Here is a 22852-nt window from a genome sequence, read left to right as displayed (position 1 = left end):
ATTGTAATATGATGTTCCTGCTGGTCAGCCCGGTGGGAACATCGTAATATGGAGGAGGGTGAGGCAGCTGGGTTGACGGCTCCATCATCCCTGTGAGTTTGGCGGTCAGCTCGAGATGTTAAAAAGTAAACTTCTATCGTAAAAATGTTAAAGCAATTTTGTAAATGTTGATCTAAAAAAAAAATATATTAAATATCTTCAGAAATAAACTTATTTTGTATACTTTATGAAATATAAATTGTAAATAAAATAGATTTTTAGCAATCTGCAAATTGCAAAAAAAATATTAAACTAATATATATATTTATATATATGGGTATATATATATATATATATATATATATAGTCTAACTGATGAAAGGTAAATAAATATTTATGTTTTTACAAAGTAATGAATTAAAATATGATTTAAATTAAAAAAAATCTATGTAAAACACAAACGAAAAAAAATAAAAAATAAATGTAAAACAATATGTAATTAAAATTCATTTACTAAAGCTGTAAAAAATTTCATTTTTTTTCTTGTTAATTACATGAACTAGTCTAACTCCTGATTTACAACCATTGGAATAAGTTCATGTAATTTTGAGTAGAGCAATATTTACTATCCACTATTTATTATTCTAGCTACAGACCAAAAAAATTTGTGATGGGTAAATTCAATTCAGGTGGAACATATTAAGAAATCTAACTTCAGTCCTTCAAATGTTGCCTTAGGTAGACATAATTGGGGTGGAAGCCATAATTACTGTTACTATTATGTTTCTTCTGTTGCTGTACTCTGGTCTCTTTGATGAGAGCTCAGTTTCTTTGTCACTAAACTCTTTTGGCTGACTCAGCACTTCCGGGGAGGCAAAGTCAGTTTCATGGCTAGACTGCCAAGCTTTATCATGAGTTTTGGGGAAATCAACAGGAGGGACCAGGCAGGTATTGATATGTGTAAATTATTCCTCACCCAAACTTGAGCTTCAGGTCTTACAGTCCTTATCTGTTGGGCAGTAGCCCAGTGCTTGTCAATGCCACAAGATTTGCAATCCCTTCCTTTCAGTTGGGGCAGGTTTTCTTTCAGAAGCCTGTTCTGGCAGGACCTGAAGATAAAGGAAGCAAGAGAAGAAGATGTGAGGGATGGGAGTCCACCATGCAATCACCACCACGCAATCATCTTATCATGGATAAAAGAAGTTTAGTATCATCTGAGAGTTACTCTAATGATGTGCCGCAAATCTGATCCTGAGCTCTTTTCTGTGCACACACATTGCAAGGTTTACAATTATTACTTTGCAGAACCAAAATCAATACACATCATTTTTACCGTCATTTACAGATGGAAAAGCATAATCAAGTGGCCAAATTTTACAGAGGTGGGAGGCCAATAAGGGTCACCTGGCTGGAGTTATTGCCCCCCAAAAAACCATAAATTCAGCCTCTGTGTTACAAGAGCGACGCAACTGAAAAATTAGATTTGTGAAGCCATGCAAGGCTAAATTGCTGCGTTGCATTAGTCTGGGCTAGGGAGGATTTTCCATGGATGGTGTATGGATGTTCCCTTGCAACATTCATGGCTTTTGACACATTCCCAGATTTACAAGAACAGGCAAACCTGGGAATGTGGCAAAAATATGCCTCCCCAGGAGATACGCAACAAGGAGAAATATTTTCAGCTCTCTTTGTTTTCATTTATTTCTATGTGTGCTGCGTTCTGCAGCACACATAGAAAGAGGAAAAAGCCTCAGGGGATTGTTTTTGTGTTGGAAGGTGGCACAGCTGGCACAAAACCAATCCTACATGCAACGCAGGCACCCATGCTCCATGGTGCAAGGGTTCATGCATTGGCGCTAGACAGTCCATTTTGCGCCAGCACAGGGGGAAGGACAAGAATGCACCGTATTGCCCTAAATATGGCACATTCCTTCTCAGTCCCATTGGCGCAGCGCTGCAAGGAGTCTCCAAAAGACCGCCCGCCAGCCCAGGGAAAAACTCCCTTCCCACGAGGATGCCGGCTCGTAATCGAGCCGGCGGAGTGGGAAGGTGCGACGGGTGCTACTGCACCCGTCGCGTATTTCACTGTCTGCAAGGCAGACAGTGAAATACATTTTGGGGCCCTCTTACGGGGGCCCCTGCAGTGCCCATGCCGTTGGCATGGGCACTGCAGGGGCCCCCAGGGGCCCCGCGACTCCCCCTCCCGCCATCCGGTTCCCGGCGGGAGAACCGCCAGGAACTGGATGGCGGGAGGGGGAGTCGGAATCCCCAAGCCGGCGCAGCAAGCTGCGCCGGCTTGGAGGATTCCTTGGGGGCATCGGGAAACCGGCGGGAGACCGCCGGTTTCCCTTCTCTGACCGCGGCTAAGCCGCCGCGGTCAGAATGCCCCGCGGTCAGAATGCCCCGCGGGGCACCGCCGGCCTGTCGGCGGTGCTCCCGCGTGCCGCGGCCCTGGCGGTTACAAACCGCCAGGGTCGTAATGAGGGCCTTTGTCTGACATGAATATTGCATTGTAAATGGCATGTAGAAAAATATTGGATATAGCTTCCCAATTATTACCTCCAGTGAGGTGATATTTATATACATTATATTTAAGATGCTATATTTTTAATGGTCTGTATCTAATCCATGTTCTCTAACTCCAGGGCAGGCGAGTGGAAATCCCACCCAGGCACTACAGTGGGCAGAGAGGTGTTGCACTAAAATGATCCACTCTCCTGGATAGATTTTATTTTTCAATATATCTGAATGTTGGCAAGAGGGCTCAGTTATTTTATTCCAAAGAAAGGTATTCAGTTAGAAAATGCAGTTGTGCTTCCACAAATGAGTTGTTGTTTATGTCTTTTTTGATGTCTCAACTTATATATTGGGTTCCAACTCTTATTCAGCATTACTGGTGGAAGGGCTGATTGAGAAGAAACACACAGAAATCAAAGCAAGTCTATAAATCCATGAAAAGAAAACCAAATACGTTCAAGAAACTGACAACAGCACTGAGGCCCTTGCTAGCCTCCACCTTTCATTCGTCCACCCTCCATTTTTCATCCTAGTTACTTTCTGCCTGTGTCACATGATAATTTGTGTCTGACCGTCAATAGCAACTTGAGTTCACCTCATGACTGCTTTACCATCCAGTCTCCGCCTGGGCCTGGTAATGCTCTTCTCCAAATACATGTCTCACTATCGCTCTAAGCCCTACACTTGTTTTCCTCTCCTTCAGATGAATTTTTTAATGTATTACTGCTCGCTCTAAGCCATGTGATGGGTCACTGCAAACAAAGACTCACCTTTTCACCAACCTTGCACCACTTTGGGTGTTCTCTCACCTTACACCCCACTACATACTTGGGAACATCAATAGCAACCTACAAAACAACAGACACCACACACTCCTGCAGCACAGTTCTGTCCATTTACACATCGGTAGCCGCCTCTTCCAAGCTCATAGAAAAACTCCCTCAACCACATTTTGATCACTGATGGGATTCCCCCCATCCCTATAATTACCCCTAACACAACACAATCTGAACTTTCTCTAATTGTTATGACTACTCCAAATGCTATCCCTCCTCCATCTCCTCAAGCAACCAACAAATTTTGCCTCATGCATGTCAAATCAGCTCATTTGTTTCAGATTCAAAACCTGAGTCATGTGGAGCTCCTCAGGGGTAAGTTGTTTCACTCATCACTTCTTAACCTTTAAATGGCCCCATTATCCCACTGGATGTAATACTTTAGCTTTGCTCTGTACAGTTACACAGATGATACTCAGATCATGCTGAGCCTCTCAGAGTAAAGGCAGAAACCATCTGAAATTGCTTGATAGGGTGTTTGGCTGTCTCAAAATCAGCTTAAGTTAGATAACTCGAAGATCAAAATTCTTGGCCCTTTTCTTCTGTTGCAGACCTGGAGTGTTCCTTTCTGACCACTGTCAGTGGGCCCATATTATGAACCTGTATATTTGGTACAAACACTTAGATGTTGATTTAGATCAACAATTTACCATGGAAGATCAAGTAAATGCTTTTGCAAAAGCATACTTTATTGTGAGTCTTGGGGGGAATAATTGATCTGCTTATTGTTTAACATAGAATTCTGATTCTCAATGTGTTCGTGTCAGCCAGACTCAACTATTGTGTTGCTTTGTATCACACCCCTCCTGGGAAATCTAAATAGAAACTTCAGTTGGTACAGAATGCTGCTGCCAGATTGGTACTCCCCCTAAAAATATATGATTCACTAGGAGCAACTCTGACCAAAATGCATTGGATCTCTGACAAGTGAGGTCGCATCCTTACTATCTGTGCACAAGGTCCTTAATCATTCCTGTGCTAATCCTAGTTCAGATAAAGTTGTTTTGTACAAACCAAAAACTCTAATTGAGATAAGAAGGACTATCTTCAGTGAACAGTCCTGAAATTACATCAAACGTTCTGCCAGGCAGCCTGCCTTTGACTTATTGAAAGAAGCCAATCTGTTCAAGTTCAGAAAACTCTTGAAAACATGGCTATTTCTCAATCTTTATTCATTTATTTTAGTTAACAACAGGTCCTATACGAAGACATTTTATCTGTTTCAGAGTAAAATCATCAGTTTCTACTGTGAACTTAATTGTAAGGCCAGTATCCATTAATGCATGCTGTTCCTTGTGTGTGTGTGTGAAAGGTGAACTTTGCAGTTGGTAATGAAGACGGATTGCTCATTTGGCTAATTGATAATCACTGAAAAATAATGTTTTTCACAGGCTTTGAAAATGGCTCATGCTGGGATTTCCTTATCTGAGCAGGAAGCATCGATTGCGGCTCCTTTCAATTCAAATGTCACCAACATAAAAGTTGTCCCAGATCTTATAAAGTAAGTTCAGTCTTTTTTGCATTGTAATGTACAGTGAGAATCAGTTGATGTTGTGGAATTCGAGGTGTGCCACCCTCTCTTGCAAGCAGTTGTTTGGTCCTTTGTGGATTTTGGTTGTGTGGATGCTCATGATCTGAGTTGTTTGTGGACCACCATGTATGGACCTGTAGGAGGGTCTGCCTGAAATGTCTAGATTATTAGATTAGGCTGATTCTCAGTAAAGAATTTGAAGCCCTTATTATTATCTGCGATATCAGAAATATATTTTCCCTGCTTCTAAAAGAGTCTTAGGAACTAAAATGTTGGTGGATAGGCTATCCACCAATATTTGTTGGCTCACTACCACCAGCCTCTAGATGATGCCAACCTGATATGGGACTAGTGTATCCAAGCATTTGTTCTGAGCTCCCTGTGCCCTAGGGACAATTGGGTTTCCCAACATGGCCAATATGACCTAGCTCTCAGGTGGAGTTTACCTTATGTGGCTGGACCAAGGCTGATTTACATATGTTTGGATCCAGCATGTGCTGGCGCAGATGAGCTACCAAACCACAGATTAGAATGTAACCAGAAAATGTTCTTGTATTTCAGATTTATCCATCACTTCTTTACTGTCCATGCAACACTGGAATCCACTGTGGTTCTCCCCTGGCCTCATTATGCTTATTGAATGTTTGCAAGGACTAGCATAGCCCAGACGGCCATACCTTCTCTTCCACTAGTGGATTCATCTCCCCTATAGAGTCTTCCCTTATTGAGAGAATTCCGATACGGACTACCTGTATCGTAAGGGGTGATAAAACGACACAGGCCATTATCAACATCTTGTGGTCACAGTAGGTTTCTTTGGTTGTATGCAGGGTGTTCAACAGTCCATGTGCTTGCTTCCTGATTGACTTTTAGTTGAAGATTGACTAATCAGATTCTAAAGTTTTTTGCCAAACTCATATTCCATAAATCTCAGCATCCCCATCAAAGAAATACCACTTGCTTTCTGCTAATTTCTCTGGTATACTCACTAGTTCTGGACTAAAACATTGCAGACCCTATACCAGTAAGTGGAAAAACTCACAGTCCTCCAGTGCAGATGGGTATTTGTTTTCTTCGTTAATCCCCTTTGCCACCCATCATACACTCTTTCTGTGATGCAGACATACCATGTTCTTTGTGTCTGACTCTTTGTAAACTTCCTTCATTTTAAGCAACTGAAGTGCCATGTAGTCAGGAGTTGTGAACTAAAAAGTGACCAAACAAATCTTTGAGGTACTTAACATTTCCATGCAGGTATGGTGCAAGGATGTTGTTGAGTCCAGCCGTGTGCATGCAATGTCAAGCTGTGCCTATACTGCCCTGAAACCAAATCTGTATATTTTTGTCTGAACAGGGAAGGAAGAGCAGCGCTTGTGACATCATTTTGTATGTTTAAATACATGTCCCTCTTCCAAATCATTGAATACATTGACGCACTCCTTTTGTACTGGGTAAGGATCAACCATTCCCTTCCAGTGAGCATTGAACTTGTTCATGGATGTCATGTTGTACTGTGGCCCCCACAGCATGGGCACTCTCTTCATGTGAAGAGTGAATCGATGAAGGTACATCATCTTGTATTGTTGCTCACACTGCATGGATGCTTGTTACTCGCTAACAATGAATAGGTGAATGGATGCCATGTTGTATTGATGCACAGACTGCATGGTCCCTTGCTTCTTGTGAATGCACATCATATTCTTCAATCTGCATGGCCATCTGCTTTCCATTAACCATGAACAGGCATTGAAACATGATGCCATGTGATGAATGAACATCTAATTGTGTTGTTGTTCCCAGTGCAGAGCTAGTCCCGTTTTTGTCAAGAATAAACTGTGGTATGGATTCCATCTTGTAAGGATGTCCCCACTGCATGGCTCCTCACCTCTTTTTAAGAATGAACAGGAGCATTGAGGTCCATTTAGTGCCAGGATCTGTTTACAAAAGGAAGTGGGTAGAAACATGCTATATGTCTGTATAAATATTTGCTGTTCCCTCTTTAAACTAGAGAATAGCTGCAGGATACGTGTACCAGAGTCATGTCACAGGTTTTACTCCATTGTGTTAGGTACATTCCATGAGTAGGCACTCCAGACTCTGCACCAAGTCACTGTGAGCTCTCTATCAAGACATTGCTTGAATGTTGGATGAACTCACATGCCAGAGTGAGACATCACTAGAGATAACATATTAGTTATTGTTATCATCAAAATATACAAATGATTGGTTTCCATGGACTGTTTTGACCAGCAGCACAATTAACACTATGAGATTATCACTCAGACTACAAAAAGCAATGATGGTCACACACTTTGGTTGCTTGCAACTCTTTTCTACTGAGGAGACTAGGTAGCTGTTTCAATTTTCTGACACAGAGTTCCAGAGTAGCAGCAATCTCTGCTTCTAGGCACATAAAAAAGGAAAGTGTATTTACAATAGCCATGTGGCTAAACTGTGCCTAAAAGTTCCACATGGCATACTGAATAGGGTATTGCCTGAGTATGAGTGCCTGCAGCGGGAGACTTGGCATATTAAACATCTCTAGGAGGTTTATGACATAAAAGCCAATTCTATTTTCATCTCATCTCTTGGGATGGAGATAGGAGGTCAGTGTCTCACAACAAATCCATTTAAATATAATATTCTAAAGTCATGAGATGACCTATAAACCTTGCAGAAGGAATAAAACTATTCCTATAGGAATCTGGGTTCATAATCAAATCAAATCAAATCAAATCATTAACATTTATAAAGCGCGCTACTCACCCGTGCGGGTCTCAAGGCGCTAGGGGGGAAAGGGGGGGTTATCGCTGCTCGAACAGCCAAGTCTTTAGGAGTCTCCGGAAAGCGGAGTGGTCCTGGGTGGTCCTGAGGCTGGTGGGGAGGGAGTTCCAGGTCTTGGCCGCCAGGAAGGAGAAAGATCTCCCACCCGCCGTGGAGCGGCGGGTGCGAGGGACGGCAGCAAGTGCGAGGCCAGCGGAGCGGAGGGGGCGGGTGGGGACGTAGAAGCTGAGGCGTCTGTTGAGGTATTCCGGTCCCTTGTTGTGGAGGGCTTTGTGTGCGTGGGTGAGAAGACGGAAGGTGATCCTTTTGCTGACTGGGAGCCAATGCAGGTGTCTCAGGTGTGCGGAGATGTGGCTGTTGCGGGGTACGTCGAGGATGAGGCGGGCCGAGGCGTTTTGGATGCGTTGCAGGCGGTTTTGGAGTTTGGCGGTGGTCCCGGCGTAGAGGGTGTTGCCGTAGTCCAGGCGACTCGTGACAAGGGCGTGGGTCACGGTTTTTCTGGTGTCGGCGGGGATCCAGCGGAAGATCTTGCGGAGCATGCGGAGAGTGAGGAAGCAGGCGGAGGACACGGCGTTGACTTGCTTGGTCATGGTGAGAAGAGGGTCCAAGATGAAGCCGAGGTTGCGGGCGTGGTCTGCGGGGGTCGGTGCGGTGCCGAGGGCCGTGGGCCACCAGGAGTCGTCCCAGGCGGACGGGGTGTTGCCGAGGATGAGGACTTCCGTTTTTTCAGAGTTCAGCTTTAGGCGGCTGAGCCTCATCCAATCTGCGACGTCCTTCATACCCTCTTGTAGGTTGGTCTTGGCGCTGGCGGGGTCCTTGGTGAGGGAGAGTACAAGTTGGGTGTCGTCGGCGTAGGAGGTGATGATGATGTCGTGCTTGCGTACGATGTCGGCGAGGGGGCTCATGTAGACATTGAAGAGTGTCGGGCTGAGCGATGAGCCTTGAGGTACGCCGCAGATGATCTTGGTGGGTTCTGAGCGAAACGGAGGGAGGTAAACTCTTTGGGAGCGGTTAGCGAGGAAGGAGGCGATCCAGTCCAGGGCCTGGCCTTGGATCCCGGTGGAGCGTAGGCGGGTGATTAGGGTGCGGTGACAGACGGTGTCAAAGGCAGCCGAGAGGTCGAGGAGAATGAGGGCGACTGTTTCACCGTTGTCCATCAGGGTTCTGATGTCGTCTGTGACTGAGATGAGGGCGGTTTCCGTGCTGTGGTTGGTTCGGAATCCGGTTTGTGAAGGGTCGAGCAGGTTGTTGTCTTCCAGGAAGGTGGTCAGCTGTTTGTTGACGGTCTTTTCTATTACCTTGGCTGGGAAAGGTAGAAGAGAGATGGGGCGGAAGTTTTTCAGGTCGCTTGGGTCAGCCGTAGGTTTCTTTAGTAGGGCGTTGACTTCAGCGTGCTTCCAGCATTCGTGGAAGGTAGCAGAAGAAAAAGAAGAGTTGATGACGGTCTGGAGGTGCGGGGCGATGATGTCGTCGGCTTTGTTAAAGATGAAGTGCGGGCAGGGGTCCGAAGGGGCGCCGGAGTGGATAGAGTTCATGATGGATTTGGTTTCTTCCGTGTTGATGTGGGTCCAGTTGTTGAGGGTGATGTCCGGGGAAGCGGGTTCAGTGGTGTATGGTTGGGTCTGGTGTCCGAAGCTGTCGTGGAGGTCGCTGATCTTGCGATGGAAGAAAGTGGCGAGGGATTCGCACAAATCCTGTGAGGGCGTGACGGCGTTGGCGCTGGCGCTGGGGTTGGAGAACTCTTTGACGATGCTGAAGAGTTCTCTGCTGTTGTGGCTGTTTTTGTCTAGTCTGTCGGTGAAAAAGTTCCTTTTGGCAGTGCGGATCAGGTGGTGGTGTTCGCGTGTAGCGTTCTTGAGGGCGGTCATGTTGTCTGCGGTGTGGTCCTTGCGCCAGGCCTTCTCAAGGGCACGACAAGTTTTCTTTGATTCTTTGAGGGTGTCAGAGAACCAGAGAGGTTTTTTGGTGTTGGTCTGTCGATGCGTGCGTTTGAGGGGAGCAAGGTTGTCAGCGCAGTTGGAGATCCAGTTTGTGAGGTTGAGAGCTGCGTCGTTGGGGTCGGTGGTGAGGGTGGGTTGGTTGGCGGCGAGAGCGGAGAAGAGTTGCTCTTCAGAGATCTTGTTCCACTGTCGACGAGGGGTGGGTTGAGTGCGGAGGTGGGAGGTCTCGCGTCGGAATGTGAAGTGGACGCAGCTGTGGTCGGTCCAGTGTAGGGCAGAGGTGTGGCTGAAGAAGACGTGTTTGCTGGCGGAGAAGATAGGGTCGAGCGTGTGTCCGGCGATGTGGGTGGCGGTGTTCACCAGTTGTTTGAGGCCGAGGTTGGCGAGGTTGTCGAGCAGGGTGGTGGTGTTGGGGTCGTTGTTTTGTTCCAGATGGAAGTTGAGGTCGCCTAGGAGGATGTAGTCCGGTGAGGCGAGGGCGTGCGGGGAGATGAAGTCGGCGATGGCGTCGCTGAAAGAGGCGCGAGGTCCGGGAGGACGGTAGACGAGGGATCCTCTGAGGGTGGTCCTTGGGTCGGTGCGAATCTGAAAATGCAGGTGTTCAGCGGCGAGGGGGGGGTCTTCGGTGGAGGTGGTGACGCTGATGGAGTCTTTGAAGATGATGGCGACACCTCCTCCTACTTGGTTGGTGCGGTCTTTTCTGGAGATCTTGTAGCCTTCGGGGATGGCGGGTAGCGATGTCTGGAGCAGAGGAGGCGTTCATCCATGTCTCCGTGATGAAGGCGACGTCCGGGGCTGTGGAGTCCAGGAGGTCCCAAAGTTCAACGGCGTGCTTGTGGACGGAACGAGCGTTGATCAGGATGCACTTGAGGTGGTTGATGGCGCGTGGGCTTGTGGTCGTGGTAGTTGCGTGGTGGAAGATGCGTTTGCAGGAGTTGCAGGCGAAGGGTCCATGGGTGCGTTTGGGGTGAGCTAGGAAGCAGGTTTTGGAGCGCCCTGGGTTGAGGGCGTGGAGGGTGGTGGGGTCGTAGCGGATCAGCGGGGCTTGGGGGAGCTGGGGACCAGGGGTCGTGGCGCTGGGCGCGGGCCAGGCGCGGACGGGCGCAGACGGGCTTGCCTCTGGCGCGCCTCCGGCGCGCCAGCGGCGTGCCCGCTGCGCAGTCGCGCAGCGGCCGCCATAAGAGGTAGGAGGGGGGGGAGGGGTCAGCTGGGGGCGAATGGGAGCTGGGGGGCGGGGGCGTGCAGGAGGTCGTGGCGGGACAGCACGAGGGAGGGGGGGGGACAGGTAGAGTGAGAGGAGCTGGGGGAGGGGGTTTAGGGTGGAGGAGGGTGAGTGTTAGGAGGTTTGGAGATTAGGGAGAGAGATAGGAGTAGGGTTGTGAAGATAGGGGAGGGGGGGTTGTAGAGGTGGGTGAGGGAGAGAGGTAGAGTGAGAGGATAGGGAGATAGGTAGTAGAGGGGGTGGCGGGAGGGGGGGAGAGATAGAGAAATAGATAGAGAAAATAGATAGAGAAGTCGATAGATAGGGAAATAGATAGATAGACAGATAGGTAGGTAGGAGGAGGTGGAGAGTGGGGGAGTTAGATAGTGAGATAGGGAGCTAGAGAGATAGGAAGATAGGAGGAGTGAGGGAGGTAGATAGCGAACGGGTTAGCTAGGGGTGAGAGAGGGGGAGGCGAGTGAGGGAGGGGGATGAGGAAGGAGCAGGAGGGCAGGCTCGGGGGAAGAAGACGGAGGAGGTAGAAGAGCCGAAGACAGGAGAACAGAAGACAGAAGAACAGAAGACAGAAGAACAGAAGACCGGAAGAGCAGAAGACCGGAAGAGCAGAAGACAGAAGACCAGAAGACAGAAGAACAGAAGAATAGAAGAACAGAAGAACAGAGAAGAACAGAGAAGAACAGAGAAGAACAGAGAAGAAGAACACAGAAGCACTGAGAAGAACAGAGAAGAAGAACACAGAAGACCGGAAGAACACAGAAGAACAGAAGGGAAGAACAGAAGAACAGAAGAGAAGAACAGAAGAACACAGAAGAAGATTGCAGAGGGGGAGCGAGGAGGAAGAGACAGAGAGGAGGAAAAAGAAGCAGGAGCAGGAGAGAAGGTGAGTGGCGCGGGGCAGGGCGAGGGGCTGGGAGGAGGGGGGTACTTACAGTTAGGTGGGTCTCAGGAACACAGGAACTCGGGAACTTGGAGGAGCTGCAGCGGCAGGGGGAGCGACCTACCCTTGGGTCAAGGGTCGCTACCACTGTCGCGCAGCGACCGCCATAAGAGGTAGGAGGGGGGGGGGAGGGGTCAGCTGGGGGCGAATGGGAGCTGGGGGGTGGGGGCGTGCAGGAGGTCGCGGCGGGAAAGCGCGAGGGAGGGGGGGGGGGACAGGTAGAGTGAGAGGAGCTGGGGGAGGGGGTTTAGGGTGGAGGAGGGTGAGTGTTAGGAGGTTTGGAGATTAGGGAGAGAGATAGGAGTAGGGTTGTGAAGATAGGGGAGGGGGGGTTGTAGAGGTGGGTGAGGGAGAGAGGTAGAGTGAGAGGATAGGGAGATAGGTAGTAGAGGGGGTGGCGGGAGGGGGGGAGAGATAGAGAAATAGATAGAGAAAATAGATAGAGAAGTCGATAGATAGGGAAATAGATAGATAGACAGATAGGTAGGTAGGAGGAGGTGGAGAGTGGGGGAGTTAGATAGTGAGATAGGGAGCTAGAGAGATAGGAAGATAGGAGGAGTGAGGGAGGTAGATAGCGAACGGGTTAGCTAGGGGTGAGAGAGGGGGAGGCGAGTGAGGGAGGGGGATGAGGAAGGAGCAGGAGGGCAGGCTCGGGGGAAGAAGACGGAGGAGGTAGAAGAGCCGAAGACAGGAGAACAGAAGACAGAAGAACAGAAGACAGAAGAACAGAAGACCGGGAGAGCAGAAGACAGAAGAACAGAAGAACAGAAGACAGAAGAACAGAAGAACAGAAGAACAGAAGACAGAAGAACAGAAGACAGAAGCAAAGAAGATCGGAAGAGGAGAAGAACAGAGAAGAACAGAGAAGAACAGAGAAGAATACAGAAGAACCGAGAAGAAGAACACAGAAGCACCGAGAAGAACAGAGAAGAAGAACACAGAAGACCGGAAGAACACAGAAGAACAGAAGGGAAGAACAGAAGAACAGAAGAGAAGAACAGAAGAACACAGAAGAAGATTGCAGAGGGGGAGCGAGGAGGAAGAGACAGAGAGGAGGAAAAGAAGCAGGAGCAGGAGAGAAGGTGAGTGGCGCGGGGCAGGGCGAGGGGCTGGGAGGAGGGGGGGTACTTACAGTTAGGTGGGTCTCAGGAACACAGGAACTCGGGAACTTGGAGGAGCTGCAGCGGCAGGGGGAGCGACCTACCCTTGGGTCATAAGAGAGGAAAGGACCTTCAGGGAGCATGTGGTGGTCTTCTCCAGCCAGCAGAGGAGTTTCCAATGACCAGTGTCTCAGTTGGCACAAGATGCAGATAGCAGCCACATTAACCTGCCATAACTTTACAATCTAATCCTCACTGGGGAAGAATTCTGATATGATGGAGATGTGTAATTATTTTATTGGAATTTGAGGTGATTCACAAGTTTTGTTCAGAAATGCAGGTAATAGTTGGTGTGGGGCTTTAGAACATATCAATGCAAGAAGAAAGGTTGTAAATAGCAAAGACACAGGCCAGCCAGATTTCGGGTTACACCAGAACCCCGTGATAAAAAAGTGTTTGTAAATAATTTAAACATGTTCTAACTTAAGAAAATACAGAACTTCACTGCATATGTTTTCTACTTTTCATTTCTTTTTAGCATCGTAACCTCTTTGGCAACAACCAGTATCTTGTGCATGACTTTGCAATCATGTTTGTCATCTTTCTAACAAGTAAGTTACTAAAACTAAACAGATGATTAAGAAAATTGTCCAAAGATTAGTCAGCGTGTCAGTGGTGAACTGACATTGCAGCTGAACCCTCAATACAAAACGTCATCACCTTGCAGGGTACGATGAAAAGGTGGACCTACATAAATATAAACAAATGACTGGTACCTGTATTAGGTGTACCAAAGAGCCGGAGGGTGCAGATGCAGGGTGGGTCCAAAGGTGAATCTTAGGCTTTCAGGAGATTTCTTGGCCCTTCTTCAGTGCTTAACCACCTAAAAAGCATGGTGGTGAGGAGAATGTGTTGGGAGCAGCGCGGTCCTGTGGGTGTTAGGGTTTTCAGTGGGAGGATGTACTATATTCTACAAAATTAACCATATTTCTGGTATTGGTGGTGACTAAAATCATAACCACAGCTTGAGCTACAGCTTGTGGCATTATTGGTAGTAGAGCATCCAGTCAATGATATGAGTTAATAGGCCTTTTCTGATTCATTAAAAAATACCATTTCACTCTAAGCAAAGACGAAAATGTTTTAAAATTCCAAGAAGTATGGAATTGCAGAGAGCAGGTTAAATCCAATTTATATATTGACATGCAGAAGCATCTGATCTCCAAGAATCATGTATTTTGACATCAACAGTCGACACGTGCTTCTCACCACTCCTATTTTTTTTTTCAAGGCTAATAGTATATGAAGGCAGCATAAGTCTTGAATTTTGTAGTCACCCCGTGAACAAATTTAACATGGAATACGTCTGTAGCCTATACTGGAGCCTGTGTGAAAAACCCTTTGCTGACCTGCCGCGTTGAATGCAGTTGCAGAAACAATGATTGACAATGCCAATATCTAGTGACTGTCTATAAAGAAGATGGTGACCTTACCCAATACAGTATCCTGGAATAGAGACATAGTAGAGTCTCCTATTGCGTATTTGCGTGGGCATGTAGGCAGCGTGCCTTAATACGTCTTCTGAGTATATATATGGCCCCAAACCATAACTGAAACATATTCAGTGCAACCACCTAGGTGGTTCAGACAGGAGAAGTCTATCAAAGTGTGTAGGTCCTAAGTAGTAGTATCTGTCAGACTGACATGGTGGTCGTTGACCTACTTTCCATGACCACTTTGTGAGCTGTTTCTGCTTTAGTCCTTTTTAGGTGTCCTGCCCTCTATGGCAGAGATGTCATGATCTTGTGGTGAGTAGCATGTATGTAGAGTGTTTGTGCTCAACAATTCCACTGAAGAGTCAGACGAAGATGGAATGACTTGATATTAAAATAGATGAAGGTGTGTAGTTAACCTGATGTCAAGCTTGGACTATGCTGCAAAAAAGCATACGTGAACTTACCTCTAAAGTAGTTAAAGTTAAGGTAAAGGTTTTGTGAGTCAGTGTAACTGCCCCTTCCCAGTGATACTGATTGTGCCTTGAGTCTGGGGTGAAAAACTTCACTTAAACATTGGGGAGGTGAGGTAATCAAGGGAATATCTTGCCAATGCAGCATGTAAAAGAGGCAGGGTGGGGCCCATTTTTGACCACTAAATCTGCTTCCTGTAAACTAGCGTGAGATTCTCAAAGCATGATCACCTCCACTCCTTTCATCATTTTAAGTACGAAATATGTTCTGTTCTTTGATCATTTGTAACTGAAACTTGTGGATTCCTTTTTTTCAGTGAGCTCGACTCCTCCCTAGCCGGAGCTGGCCCCATACAGACCCCCAGCACAGCTCCTCTCTCCACCCTTGTTGTTCTCAGTGCTTTTCAACATTCTTTGGGGTGTAGCTTCCCACACGTACGCCTTCCTTATGGTGCAGGAGCAGCCCTGGTACAGCTCAGATGATGTCTACAGGTACAGTTTTAGTTACAAAGTTTTTTGCTTGTAGTTCCTAAGTTAGTTATAAATCATGTAATCCTGATATTTGAAGAAGCTGGACTTTGCTTCTCCCACCACTGTTAGCATGTTTCATTCAAATGGGCAATGTTAGAAATGGGGTCTTTGGTTGGCAGTCAGGTTACTACCTGTCCAAGCAAGGACCCTCGCTCTAGTCAGGGCGGATGAAAATCACCCTCAGTTAGCCCCCCTCGCCCTCTTGGCAGCTTGGCACTAGCAGGTATGCTTAATTTCAGAAGCAAGGAGTAAAGTATTTGTACCAACACACACAGTAACCCAGTGAGCCCACCACAAAAGGACACAACACAGGTTTAGAAAAATAGGCAATATATATCTAAAATAAAAAAACGAAAACAATTTGACATACAAAAGTCAAGTTATAAATTTGAAAAAGAGAAAGAGTCTTAAATACCCAGAAAACAGTGAGAACGCTGTTAGCGCACAAAAGTACCTGGGTAGCGTTAAAATAAAGCCTCACGAGCAGGTGTGCGACGGAAAAGGCCAGTGATGTGTCAATTTCTCACTTGCAAGCAAGACCACACATCATTCCTCCTCCGGTCGGGTCGGTGTGCGTCATTTCTTCTCTCCTGGAAGAGAGTGATGTGTCAATCTGGACGGGCACCTCGGGTCTGGGCAGGCTTTGCGTTGATTTTCCCAGCCCAGCGATGTTGCGTTGAAATCCGGTTGCACGGTGTCAAGAAACCGCACTGCTTGGAGGCTTGCGTCGTTAACAGCAGCCACTGTGGGTGTTGCACATTGTTTGTCCAGCCGCATTGTGTCGATCTCCCAGCCGCATTGCAGGTGCAGCGTAGATTTTAGCTGCGAGGCCGGGGGCGCATTGTTTCTCAGCCGCGAGGCCGGTGGTGCGACAAATGTTTCCACGCACGGCGGCCTTTGCATGGATTTCTGTCCTGTTCCACCAGCTACATCTTTTAAGGGCCCAGAAACAGGTTAGGGCACCACTTGGGAGGCAGAACTCTCAGCAGCAAGCCCAAGTGCTGGCAGAGAGAAGTCGTCGTTTTCCCTGAGACTTCAACAACAGGCGGCAATCTCAGTTCAAGCCCTAGGAGATTCTTCACCAGTGGTAAGTCACACAAAAGTCAGTCTTTGTCCTCTGTCGGGTAGAAGCAGCTGCTGCAGGCAAACCCAGCAAAGTATAGTCACAGGCAAATGGGCAGTACTCCTCCAGTTTCTCCAGCTCTTCGCCTTGGCAGAGGTTGCTCCTGGTTCCAGAAGTAATCTAATTTTGAGGGGTTTTGGGGGCTCTTCTTATACCTCTTTCTGCCTTTGAAGTAGGCCTACTTCAAAGAGAAGTCTCTGTTGTTTTTGAAATCCTGCCTTGCTCAGGCCAGGCACCAGACACACATCAGGGGTTGGAGACTGCATTGTGTGAGAGCAGGCACAGCCCTTTCAGGTGTGAGTGACCAGTCCTCCCCTCCCTCCTAACACAGATGGCGCATCAGGATATGCAGGCTACACCCCAGCTCTCTTTGTGTCACTGTTTAGAGAGAGGTGCAAACAGCCCAACTGTCAAACTGACCTAGAGAGGGAATCCACAAACAGGCAGAGTCACAGAATGGTTTAAGCAAGAAAATGCCTAATTTCTAAAAGTTGCATTTTCAAAAACACAATCTAAAAACCAACTTCACTAAAAGATTTTTAAAATGTGAGTTCAGAGACCCCAAACGCCACATGTCCATCTGCTCCCAAAGGGAATCTGCACCTTAATAATATTAAAGTCAGCCCCCATGTTAACTTATGAGAGAGTTAGGCCTTGCAACAGTGAAAACCGAATTTGGCAGTATTTCACTGCCAGGACATATAAAGCACATAACTACATGTCTCACCTTTAACATACACTGCACCCTGCCCATGGGGCTCCCTAGGGCTACCTTAGGGGTGCCTTACATAGATAAAAATGTAAAGTTTAGGCCTAGCAAGTGAGTACACTTGCCAAGTTGAATTTACAGTTTAAATCTGCACACACAGACAATGCAGTGTCAGGTCTTAGACATGATTACAGAGCTACTAATGTGGGTGGCACAACCAGTGCTGCAGGCCCACTAGTAGCATTTAATAATTTACAGTCCCTGGGTACCTCTAGTGCACTTTACTAGGGACTTACTAGTAAATCAAATATGCCAATCATGGATAAACCACTCAACACATATCATTTAGATAGGGAACACTTACACTTTAGTACTGGTCAGCAGTGGTAAAGTGTCCAGAGCAAACAAAAGAGCAAAAACAGAGTCCAGCACGCAGAAACAACCTGGGAAGTAAAGGCAATATGAATTTCCTCATCGGGGGATAGGATCCAGTGGGAGCTGCAAGATGACATTTCCAATAGCTTGTTTGCTGGCCTGCACCTGGCACATGTTTTCAGGTATGTTACAAGCAATGTTTGTGAATAGCAAAAAGTTTTTTTGTGAATTGAGTCTATCGTCTGTAATTTACAAAATTAGAGTAGTAGAGAGTTTTATATTGTAAATTCTCCAGCAAATGTAGCAGAAAGGATGTTTGAGAGTTCTCCAACATTCTTTCTTAGAGAGGAGTGGTTTTAATGATTTGCTTTCATTGTGTATATTTGTAATTTTATTACAAAATTGCATTCCTTCCAGTTGATTTTCATTATCAGCTAGGTTTTTCCTGGTGGTAAAGGACAGATAAAGGAAAGACATTAGATTGTCCACCTTAGATAGGGAGGCCGGTGTAATATCATTCATCTGATGCATCCTCCATTGGTCTGTCAGAGGATGTCTTCCATCAGTAAAGCCAAATGGGGCTGCAGCAATGGAAAATGTGAGACCTACCCACCTCTAAATGAGGTGGGCAGACCAAGAGTCTGGCAGACCCATTTTTGACAGAGTACCATGTCCACCAAACTCTAAATGACCACTAAATTGGGAGAAACACGTAATCTGAACTTTCAGGCCCCTGAAGGACAGCCCATCCACTGAGTGACAAACTGTTAAAAGTAAAACGGGTGAAAGGGGAAGATCCATACACAGTCTCACTTTGTACATCTCATTGTATTTGATACCAGGCAGTTTTCCAGACTGCTGAAGCTGTTCTGATAACCTGTTCCAATATCTGAATTCTGATATACACTTGTCACATATTGGCATAAACAACATTGTTATGACCTAAAAATGAATAATTTGGTAACGCAAACACCCACTTGGCCATCTATGACCAGAACTTTCCCTTAGTTTCTAGTGGTCAGCAATCCACCACTTGGCCAATGCGTTTTACACTGAGTGATCAGCAGCTCATGACAGGTACATTATCTTAACTCCTAGTGGCCAACAATCCAAGACCATTCATTCTTTTAAGTTCTAGTCATTAGTAATCCATCACCTTGCCATTCCATTTTCTCCTAGTGGTCGGCCGTCCATGACCAGTTCTTACTCTTAACTCCTAGTGCTTTTCAGACCAACGCCTGTGCTTTCTCTTTACTCCTGGTGATCTGGAGTCCATCACCACTACTTTCTTTTAATTCATATATATTAGGTGTTTCCAGCAGGTGTTTCTTCTGAATCCCATTGTCAGTTAATCATAAGCAACTAGTTGGGTCGGGACCTGTTATGGGAGTCTGTGATGGAGCAGTTATGTTTTCCTTCTAAACTCTTCCCTATTGGCGCTCAGTTTGCTACCATCAGTAAGATGAGCTGGCCTTAAATTGATCTTGTGACATGCCGGCTGCAGTTAATGCCAGCTGCAACATTTAACTCCCTAAGCCATCTGCCAATCTGATATCTAAAGTAGTATATTTAAAGTAGGTAGCCTTTCTCTGGCTGCTGTGACTAAACAATATGTTGATGTCACATTAACATGACTTCTTGCAAATATCATCTCCCTGAAAAGTTAAAAAATCAATGGCTCTTTATATGTCCTTTGTGTCCTGCAGAAGACCCAAGCATAGCCCCTTTGGCAATTGGCAGCATCAGAGATCTGCTCAGGCCCTCTTGTAAATCACCCCTTGATCTTTGAGCCCATCTTGGGTTTCCATGTTTAAAGTGTGAGACGAGAGGAAAACATGTTGCCATCAAACATTGAGATTAAGAGGATTCAGCAGTCCTTCCTCTTCATTTCGTTAATTTGCTGCTGAAAAGACATCAACATTTTTTACGCTAATCCTGCAAAGTTCTGAACTAGCGTCAAAAATGTTGACACTAGTTCCCCTAACTACCAACATGGTGCGCCGTATCCTAGAAACGGTGCACACGTGGTTGCATTAGGGGGGTGTTAATGGGCACCAAAAAAGTGGCACTGCACCTGGTGCAGCGCCCCATTTCTTAAATCAGGTCCTAATCTAACAAATAAGAACAACTAAATAATACTGTAAATTCTAGCAATACAAATAAAATATTAACACTTGTACAGTATAAAAATAAAAGTGTTAAATGTAAAATACATTTAAATATACTAATTAAAATATGGAAATAAAAATATACATTTTTCAAAACATCTACCCACCCTTTTCCCCTATAAACCCAGCACTTGCTACTAAAAAAATACAAATAAAAATACTAATATTACAAATCACGTATTCAATAATACATTTAAAATACAATGTTTTTGACAATCCTTCTTAAATATATACAAAAACAATTATAAAATATCAAAAATATTAATAAGAAATTATATTACTAAAAACGAGGGGCCATATTTATGAAGAAGTGGTGCGGTGCAGCGCAACAATTCACCTTGCTGCGCTGCGTCACTGGGAAAGGGCACGAATGTGCCACATTTAATGCAAATATGGTGCATTTTTATCCTCTCTCCCTGCGCTGGAGCACAATGGGCAGCCTAGCACCAGCACAGGCACCCTTGCACCATTGTACAAGTGTCTGCATTGTAGGTAGGATTGTTTTTTCCTCTTTCTGTGTGTGCTTCCGAGTGTGGCACATAGAAAGAAGAAGAAATAAAGATGTTACACCTCCCCGTGGGAGGTGTAGGTTTTTAGCGCATTCCCAGGTTTACCTGATCTGGTGCAAGAGTGATGCAAGGGGGCTCAGAAGTATGCCCCTTTTTTTTAATTATATTTATATAACTATGACGTAAAAGACATCCCTAAAATGCTATACTCTGACCTGCAATATTTTCTGCATCATAATATTCTTACAACAATTATAAACTCTGAGGCCCAGATTTCAGAGGGCCTGGCACCACTTTAGCACCACCTTAGCGTCATTTTTTTAATGCTAAGGTGGAGCTATGGTGGCTTTTTCCCTGCACCAAATGTATAAATTAGCGCAATGCATGCATCGCGCCACTTTGTAACCCTTTGCGCCACATTATGCATGCCCTAGGCATAATGTTAGTAAAGGGGGCGTTCCTCCATTATGGGGGCCAAAAAAAGGGTCAAAGAAATCTAAGAGATTTCTTTGCTTCATTTTTTTCAGCACTTTTAATGCCTGCTCAGAGTAGGCGTTAAAAGGGGGCATGCATTGTTTTCAATGGGCCTCGATGTTCTGTTCAGGGTTAGCGCCAAAATTTACGAACACTACATCTATAGCGTCAGAAATTCTATTAAATTCTATGGCGCCCTACCCTCTGCCATGGTGTGCCATATTGTAAATACGGCGCACACATGGTGGCGGTAAGGGGTGCAACGGGCCGCAAGAAATGTGGTGCTACATGTATTGTAGCTCCACTTTTCTTAAGTCTGGCCCTCAATATTTTATCCAAAAGCCTGCTAGTAATATTGCTCTTGTTAGAAGTTATTTGTTTCCAGGGAAGGGGTGCAATGGATTTATTATAATGTAGTAGAATGAACATGTGTTGGCTTTCGATGCTAAGGGTCGTTACCAGCTATTTACTTGGAAAGCAGCAGAACAACTGTAGATAGCTGATGCCACAAACCAGGGACAATAATATATATATTTATTTTTTAAAACACCTTACTTCTGTATTGTCAACCAATAAGATGCAGCAGTGCATTACAACTGGGGCACAGTATTTATGAAATTATCATCTATGTGGTGGAAAAGGAATACACACATTTATGTAATTTCTGAAATTGAATCCTGTGAAATGTTACCAGTGGATGAAGGATTGCATGATATTAGTACTCCTTGCCTCTCGGGTGGTTTGTGCACAGATAGAGTTCAAAGATACATGGGTATATATCATTAGAATTGCATCATAACATCAGGAAATCTTTAGCAATCAATAGGCGAAAACAAGTGTTTGCTGCATATGTGCCAAAAATGGCTATTGGAGTAAACCGAGCCAGGCACTTTGAAAAAAAAAACAACAAACATTAGCCACTTGCTCCATGAGATATGAATAATGTCTCTTAGCCGGTGGTTCTGGCTCACAGTAGTGTCGATAGAGTCACTCAGAGTAGGGTCCCCGGAGATGCCACTTCCGTCTCCGTGCCACTATCAGAGATGCCGCTGTGGCATTAAAGAAGCTCAGGTGATGCTGGGAGACAGAAGTATCAGGCTCTTTGTATGTCCCAGATTTCACCTCTCCATGAGATAAGCATCAGTCTATTGCTTAAAGGTCATTATAGGCGGATCCAAGTAGCAGAAAGTCTGATAGCTTCTTTCCATTGTGACATCATGTCCATGATACAAGCAAGTCTTCATCCTATTCACCCTTTGAGCTAGTTTCACACCAAACATCCCAGCACCTGCTCTCTACACTACAAAAAAAAAACCTTCCTGGAGCAGACATAGGTGTGCTCAAGTAAGGTTGGATTGTTGTAGTATGTGGAAAATGTCAGACCATGCAATCCTGATGGACTGATCAAGGTCTTGCGTGGTTGCTCACCTGTTGCAAGTGATGCAAAGGATTGCATCTATATACTCACATTACAAAAGTGTATAGATGCAAAGCACCACATGAGTACATGTGCAGCCCTAAGTAAATAAGTGGCAGGTTCTCTCTCTTTTTTTCCCAGCCTTTGTTGTCAGTTCTTTGGATGGTTTCAGTTGAATCACCCATGAACTCAGTTTAATGGCATCTTTTCATGTGGGTTTTAGGGGCCAATTCTTATTTTTAATAATGTTATGAATATTGGGCTGTTTTTAGATTGATGCGTGTTAACTGCATGCATAGAGTAGAGCTCAATCATGCATGTACTCCACTTGGGTCCGTATCTCAGTGGGATCCTTCTTACTTGATGAATATTGGTTGTCTACCTATTTCACATTCTAAGGCTGCCATTGTGAAACCAATAGGTTGGAGAAGCATTCGTCTCCGACATGACTTTTAAAAGGCACAGTCATTTGGTTGCATCATATAGCATTTTAATCTTGCTTTCCCCAAATCTCGTTCCTCCAAATCTGGTACCCTAAGAATAGAGTGCACCCATTTTTAACTGTGTTAGAATGTCAGCTTGGGACATCAGTGGGACATTCCTATTATCAAGCTAGATTCCTCTGGACAAATAAGGTGTTTTTTATCACTCTGATAAGCTGCAGTATTATTCTTCTCAGTAATTTCCAGAGTTTGACAGCTGAGATCACATTTCGTACATTGAGATGTTTAGCA

General features: G+C 45.6%; 1 protein-coding gene across 1 annotated transcript in view; it reads left to right on the top strand.

Moving 5' to 3' along the window:
• Positions 1-22852, top strand: part of LOC138266526 (probable cation-transporting ATPase 13A4) — a 182319-nt gene that overhangs the window by 147258 nt on the left and 12209 nt on the right. The window contains 4 exon segments of the mRNA XM_069215388.1: positions 4724-4833; positions 6218-6314; positions 13385-13457; positions 15130-15304. Coding sequence (XP_069071489.1) covers positions 4724-4833; positions 6218-6314; positions 13385-13457; positions 15130-15304 — 455 coding nt within the window.

Source organism: Pleurodeles waltl, chromosome 11 (assembly GCF_031143425.1).
Source record: "Pleurodeles waltl isolate 20211129_DDA chromosome 11, aPleWal1.hap1.20221129, whole genome shotgun sequence".
In the NCBI taxonomy this organism is placed as follows: Eukaryota; Metazoa; Chordata; class Amphibia; order Caudata; family Salamandridae; genus Pleurodeles; species Pleurodeles waltl.
This window is presented reverse-complemented; position numbering and strand designations above follow the sequence as displayed.